The 7,705-nt window shown below is 44.2% G+C and overlaps 1 protein-coding gene across 3 annotated transcripts in view; it reads left to right on the top strand.

Moving 5' to 3' along the window:
* Nucleotides 1-7,705, top strand: part of USP3 (ubiquitin specific peptidase 3) — a 109,670-nt gene that overhangs the window by 85,050 nt on the left and 16,915 nt on the right. For all 3 annotated transcript variants that reach the window (XM_014593316.2, XM_027765811.1, XM_014593320.2), the window contains one exon: nt 19-99. In XM_014593316.2, the coding sequence (XP_014448802.2) occupies nt 19-99 (81 nt within the window). The remainder of the gene's footprint in view (nt 1-18; nt 100-7,705) is intronic.

Here is a 7,705-nt window from a genome sequence, read left to right as displayed (position 1 = left end):
TTCCTATCTTCTTTTAAGACCTTTCATTAGATATTCCAAGTCAGTTCAGAAGTAAGCGCTCTAAGAATCAAGACACTGGACCAGTTTGTTCATTACGAGGTAAAGACACTTGAACGTTCTAGATTACTCTTTTCCTTAAATAGCTGAATAGATCTGTAAGCCTTATCTATATGTGCTTTGTGGTTAGTGTCCTTAATGCATCTGTTGTAACTTAACAAAAGTCAGATGTGAATGTCTTTTCCTCTTAGTCTTTCCTTTAGGATTTTAGAAAAATCCTTTTAGTGAGAATGTCTCTCACAGGGCGATGTTTAGTGAGGCTTTGAGACATTTTTCTCTTCTGTTTAATACTGGCTTTAAAATAGAAGGTCTGTGGGACCAGCAGTTGGCGTAATGGCTATGTTGCTGGACTCCCATGTAGTTGACTGCAATTCAAGTCCTGGACCCGGTGGCTTAAACTTATACCAGTGTGTGTGCGTGCGTGCCCATGATCCTGAGAGGAGAATGGAGGAGAAGGGATTGCAGTGTGGCCATCCCCTCTGGGGGGTGATTTCTCGCTTTCTGTCTCTCTCTTTTTCTGGTGAGCGCATGTGCCCTATAGCAGAAACCTCTCCAAAATAAAAAAGATCTAAAATAGAAGGTCTGTAACAAAAACGTTTACTGACCAAGTGAGACATTGTAGTGTGGATAGCCCACTAATGTCTCTAGGAAGGAAGAACACTTGGCAAAGTTTTGTAAATTCTGCTTTTATTTATTCTCTTCTATGAGTAAGTTTGAGAAATCTATGATGATAAAACTGTTGGTTAAACCTGAGGCCCTGCTTCTAATCACAGGACTGTTAAAATTCACATTTACTTTGGGAGATTTTGAACAGTATTTGTTCCTTGATGTGTATTAGCTACTACTTTAGTCAAGGCAAAAGGCCTTATTTGACATTTTATCCCAGACTGTAAGTAGGCGGACAGATCACCGTGAAAATGACCACTTATCCTTGCTAGTCACGTAAAGAAGACACTTGGATAGACAGAAGGAAACGGACCTACTCTTTGTTCTGTAATTAAGTAACTCCACACTGAAGCTAATCATTTCAAACCTGAATGGCGTGTTCACTAAAAGTGGCTTTTTTCTTCAAGTTTTTTAGGGAGTATTGTCATGTTGTTTAGTATGTGTATTTATATATATAAGCACGTGCACACACACACACACGCACACACACACACACACACCATTTTAAAAAAACAGACGAACTGGGGCCAGCAGGTGGAGTGGTTGAGGTGCTGGACTCTCACATGGCCAACCACAGTTCAAGTCCCAGACCTGGTGGCTTGGTTTCTCATTTTCCCCCTTCTCTCTCTCTCTCTTCGTGTCTCTCTCAACTCAAATTTAAAAAAAATATAATAATTGGGGCTGGCAGATAGCATGGTGGTTAAAGGCACTGGACTCCCATACGGTGGACTGTAGTTAGAATCCCGGACTTGCCGGCTTGCTTTCTTGCTTTCTCTCTCTGTCTCTCTCACTCTGTCCCTCTCTAGTCAAAATTAAAAATAAATAAAGTTAAATAAAATATATTTTTTTAAATGTCAAAAATATTTTTAAAAAATCTGTCCAGTGTAGTAACCCATGTGTTATGTGGTTATTGAAATTTATTATTATTTTAGAGAGATTGTTGCTCTAGGGCATGTGTGCTTGCCAGAGAAACATAGAGAGACAGAAAGTGAGAAATCACCCCCCAGCGGGGATGGCCACACCATAGTCCCTTCCTCATTCTCCTCCCGGGATTTTGGGCTTGCACCCACATGCACCTGGTGGGACTCAAACTGTGGTCAACTATGTAGGAGTCCATCGACATAACCATTACACTGGTCTGAGAAAACCATCTGCTGGTCCCGGTTATTGAAATCTCAGTTAAAATGAAATAAAAGTTCAGATGCTCACTGCACTAGTCCTGTTTTTGGTGTTCAGGAACCACATCGGCTGGTGGCTGCAGTGTTAGACAGTACACGTGTTCATCCACTGTGGCGGAAAGTTCTGTTGGGCAGCACGCCTGTCCCACAGATGCGTAACCCACGTCATCATATTATCCCAGTAGAGACAGCTTTCTGTTGGGGAAGAACAGGCTTCTCCCTCCCTATCTGTTGCCAGTGTCCGTGTGTTGTGATGCCTTTGCCTGGTGAAAGAACAGCAGCCAAAGTCTTGCTTGTGGTATTCTTGTCGAGGTAGCTTCTAGAAACCCCCTGGGAGACACCTCATAGATGCTGCCGCCTGTGAGGACTGGGGGCAACTCTTTATGCAAAGGCACTGCAGCTGCTGTCAGCTCCTCCCTCTCCGCGTCCTGTCGTCTCCTCTGGGTGGGAGCAGAGAGAAAGTGAAGGAAGCCTCGTCCTTCCTCTCCCCCTCAGAAAAGATGACACAAATATAATTGTATGTGGGGCATGAGAATACATGCTAACTTACTCAGAAGACAAACATCTGACCATTTACTATGGAAATAGATTTCTTTACTGATTAAATTATTAAGGAAATTAAATAGCTGCAAACTATTATATCAACATTGGATTAGGACTGTTACATAAATTCTTCAGTAGGAGTAGTCATATTGACAGTGATTAAAAAACTTCTCAATGTGAGACCAACAGATGGCATAGTGGTTACGTCACTGGACTCCCACATGGCTGACTATGGTTTGAGTCCCTGACCCGGTGCCTTCGAAACTTGCCAGGCACATGTGCGTGTGTGCCCAAAATCCTGAGAGGAGAATGAAGGAGAAGGGATTGTGGCATGGCCATCCCTCCTGGGGGGTGATTTCTTGCTTCCTATCTGTCTGTCTTTCCAGCGAGTGCACACACCCTATACCAAAAATCTCTCTAAAAAGAAAAGAAAAAATTTTCAATGTAAAATGTATGTATATGTGATCTGTACTTTCTGATGCTTAGCAAATATGGTTAGCCCAGCTGACCCTCAGAACTAGATCGTTTCAGTGTCTTTCCTTCCTTCATCTGAGTTGTCTCCTATTCCAAGCCAGTTACCTACGTGGTTCTTGCTGCCTTTCACAGCATGTCAGTTTTCACCTATCCCGGGGGGGGGGGTTTCTTAGTGAGCACAGTTTCTTTTCTTGGACTAGCCGGGACCAGAGCGTGTGACACAGAGCAGCTGGTTGATGGCAGCCACTGCAGGAGCGCACGTGGCATTTGCTCTGTGGCCCAGGTAGATTTTTCCCAGGCCAGACTTGAGGTCTCATGTGACTGCTGATAGCCTCAGGAGGCCCAAGCCATCCTTTCTGTATTCCCAGCTGACTTTCCTTTGGATTATCAGACTTGATTTTGATTTTGTTAAAGAGCTCACTGTTGGCTTAGCGAGGCAGGTGGTAGGACCTGGTAATGCCTCCTTTTTTTTGTTTGTTTACCACTCTTCTCAGTTCAGATCACTTCTCTCAGACATGGGGAGTATGGTTGAACTTTAACTGATTGATACATGTTTATTAGCTGGAGGGGGAGACACGTGAGTACCTTGTATGTCTTCTAACTCCTTGGCGTCTGTTTGGCAAGAACTACTTGGGTGCTTCTTGGGTCTGTAGTTTTTAAGCTTAATTTTCATTTAAAAGGAAGGTGAGAAGGACCCTTGAGATTAGAAGTTATTTAGCTAAATGAATATATATTGTGAAAGGCTAAATTAGCCCCAGTTCTAAAACTTGATGAATATACCATCAAAAAGGACTTACAGGGGCCAGCAGATGGTGTGGTGGACTCCCACATGGCTGACCATAGTTCAAGTCCTGGACCCAGCAGTTTGAAAATCACCCTGGGCACATCTGTGGACATGTCCAAAATCCCAGGAGAATGGAGAAGGGATTGTGCGTGGCCATACCCTCTTGGGGGTAATTTCTCTTTTGACCTATCACTGTCTCTTTCTGGAAATCACACATGCCCTGTGGCAAAAACCTTTAAAAAAAAAAAAAGGAAATAAAAATACAACTTTATCTCACTTATATATCAGAGAGTTCTAAATACAATATTAATAAATAGAACCTAGTAGTGTGCTAAAATAGTAATACAGAGATCAGGTAGGAGTTAGATCAGTAATTTAGGCTGATTTACCATTAGAAAATATATGTAATATAGGAAAACAAATCAAAATGCCCAAATAGGTTTTGATAAAATCCCAAATTCATTACAGATTAAAAGAGGTAAAAATGTCATTGAACTAGGAATGGCGATGATGTTGACTTGCTGAGCCATATGTTACCAGCATCAGACGGCGATCAGCATAGCTATGGTGAGCTCTAAGGATTTCCCTTTAAAGTCAGGAATAAGCCAGGAGCCTTATTACTGGTGAGCTCCCTGACTCCTCTTCTGGAGGAAGAAAGAAATAGACAAGGAAAAGGAAGAACTCTGGGCAAGAGACCTGCTTTTCTAGAATCTCTCATTTTTAAAAATGCACATGCAGATATTACTTGGTAAATAAGTTCTAAAAATGGAACTAAAAAGCTTAATAAGGTGGCCACACAGAAAATAGGTCATTGGGAAAGTCATGAGTGTTTTTCTGGTCAAAAATGTGTCATGGGACCAGCAGTTAGCATAATGGCTATGTCACTGGACTTCCATGTGGTCGACCACGGTTCGAGTCCCAGACCCGGTGGCTTAAACTCACGTCGGGTGCATGTGCGTGCGTGCCCAAGATCCCGAGAGGAGAATGGAGGAGAAGGGATTGCGGCATGGCCATCCCCCCTGGGGGTGATTTCTCGCTTTCTGTCTCTGTCTTCCTAGCGAGTGCACGTGCCCTATAGCAAAAGAAAAAAAAGTGTCATTGACTCTCCCGATGACCCAATAAGTAGGGGAGCTGGCTCCATGGCGTGGTGGTTGAGGCAGCTAGATCCCACATGGCCAACAATGCAACTCGAGTTCAGGACCCAGCAGCTTGAGAAACATGGCAGGTCTATGTATGTCCGACAGGATGGAGAAACGGAGGAGAAGGGATTGCGTTCCCCACAGTGGGGCGGGGGCCAGTGTACTTTTTCCCTTCCCCTGTATTTCTCTGGGGTATGCCTACACATCTTCTAGAAAACAAAACAAAACAAAACAAACCAAGCAGCGTAAATATCCACCAACAGGGCATGATTTTAATAAACTGTACCACGTGGCAGTTAAAGTTTAAACTGACGGCCAGCTGTGCCATAGACACATAGTTGTGGTATATTGTTGGGTAGGTACTGTATGGAAATACAGAATGATTCTGTTTATACAAAATACACACGAACATGTGCATTAACATTTTCTCTCTCTCTCTCTCTCTTTTTTTTTTTAACGGTTTTTGCCATAGGGCATATGTGCTTGCCTGAGAGAGAGAGAGGGAGAGAGACAGGGAGATGGTGAGAGGGAAAGTGAGAATTCACCTCCCAGGGGGTATTGCCATGCCATGATCTCTTCTCCTCCGTTTTCCTCCTGGGATTTTGAGCATGCATGCACACACACTCAGTGTGATTTTCAAGCTGCCAGGTCCAGGACTTGAACTGTGGTCTGCCATGTGGAAATCCAGCGCCTTAACCACCTTGCCACCTGCTGGCCCCTGTGCATTAAAATTCTTAACCATGCACTATGCTGTTCCCAGTAATGATTTCATGGGGTTGGGATTCCAGAGGAAATGAAAAGGGGACTTTTTAATTTTTTTAACCTACTGTGTGTCACCCTAATCATATACTGATCCAGCTACACTGCATAGGTCTACAGTACTGCCACATGATGCTGGGGCCACATGGGAGCCTGGGTTTGGGCCCATGTTGGCCTGGACACTCCAGGCATGGCTGCATGTGTTCCTACTCCTGGCTGGAAAGCTGAGGAGCAAAGGATCATGGTGAAGCCAGACCCAGCCAAGGGTACCTCGCCCCCCTCTCCATGAAAGAAAGACATGAAACAAACTTTACAAAGATAAGTACATATTTATTAGGGGAGAATAAGACAACATATGTATTAACCTATACATACTTCCAACTACTGCTTTGATAATTTTATATAGTACATAAAAGTGATCTGGTAACTTCAGCAAACCAGTTCAGTTTCCCGCTCTCCACACAGATGCTATTTTAGCAGTTCATGTCATGTGGAAGACTGGTAGTTGTGAAATACATGCTCCAAAACCTTTGAGAGTTTTCAGTGTTTCAAAAGCTGGTGTGTGCACACACACACACACACACACACACACACACACACAGCCCTCATGAAATGCAGTGAAGTACAAATGAAAATTTGAGCAGCTGACGTGTGGACTGCCGGGTAGTTGCTCCGCTGCTCGCCGCATCCCTGCACAGAGGAGCGTGTAGGCCGCTCATGCTGTCTGCTGCAGCCTGGTGCACTGCAGTGCACTTCAGGTCATTACAGCTCTTCCAGCAAGTGGTTAAAATGTCAGTTGTCAGATCTGAATGTTAGGATGAGCCATATCTAGGCCTTCTTACATGTTAGTGTGTGTATGTGTTTTAATAGTAGTTCTCCTTAGAGAGAGAGATCTCATTGTACAGTTTTGGGAAAATCTGGGCTAGCCCTTGGCATGGTGGTGAAGGAAGCTGGATCCCACATGGCCAGCCAGTGTGGTTTGAGTCCTGGACTCAGTGGCTTGAGAAATTCTCTGGCTGTATACATTCGTGCCCAAAATCATGAGAGGAGAAGGGGTTGTGCATGGCCATCCCCACTGGGGGCTGATTTCTCATTTTCTCTGTGTTTCTCCCCTGTAAGTGCACACGTCCTATAGCAAAAACTAAAAAAACGGGAAAGAAAAAAGTTGGTGGTTAGATCTTCAGCATGATTGAGGGGTTGATTTCCACCCTGCCCCCAGAGGAACCATGACAGATAAGCCTCCAGTTGTGTGTAGGTTTGTTACTAGGTTCCTTTAGCTGAAGAGCCGAGGCGCTCACGATGGAGAGGACGGCACCAGTGGGTGCTGCAGGGTGAGGAGGAGGCCCGGGAGAGCACTCCAGACCGCAAAACTGCGACTGAGTTGCTGAGAGATGTTTATATTTTAATTCTTTCAGTAATCTCAGTGCTTGTAAAAGCTTCAAACTCCTGAAATGAGAGGTTCTAAATAATTACCAAAGGAGATTTAGACCACCACCGACTAACTTGTGAGTAGCCCATCTTAATGACTGACTACATGCGTCCACGCCCGGGGCAGAGGCTTCTGCAGGAAGCAGGTCCGTGTGGGTGAGATGTAGGAAAAGGATTCCTTGTCGGAGAGTCGATTCTGCTTTCCAGTGATGTGCGACTGCGTAGACACTGCGCAGCCACCTGGCTAATGAGGCAGTGAGGCTCAAGGACAGAGATCCCAGCCACCGTTTCTGCCTGCCTTTTTCTCTGTGAAGGTTTTAAGGAGATGTTGTTTGTCACGTAAGTTTTTGTGTGTGTCCAAGAAAATACACATTTTATGTTATACATTATACAAGTTAACATTTTAGAGGCGAGCAGGTGGCAGGGTGGTTAAGGTGCTGAACACTCGCACATGACCAACCATGGTTTGAGTCCTGGATCTGGTGGCTTGCTTTCTCACTTTCCCCTCTCTCTGGTCAAATTAAAATAAATGAATGAATAAATTTTAAAAAAACTTAACATTTTAACTATCTTTAAAAGTTTGGTTATTGAGAAAGAGACAAGCACCGTCAACAGGGTCTCAGCACATTTCACCCAAGCGATCCCGAGCGTATACAGGTCAGTCAGGGACCCAAACC

The sequence above is a fragment of the Tupaia chinensis genome, unplaced genomic scaffold, assembly GCF_000334495.1.
Source record: "Tupaia chinensis unplaced genomic scaffold, TupChi_1.0 Scaffold000063_1, whole genome shotgun sequence".
NCBI lineage: Eukaryota > Metazoa > Chordata > Mammalia > Scandentia > Tupaiidae > Tupaia > Tupaia belangeri.
This window is presented reverse-complemented; position numbering and strand designations above follow the sequence as displayed.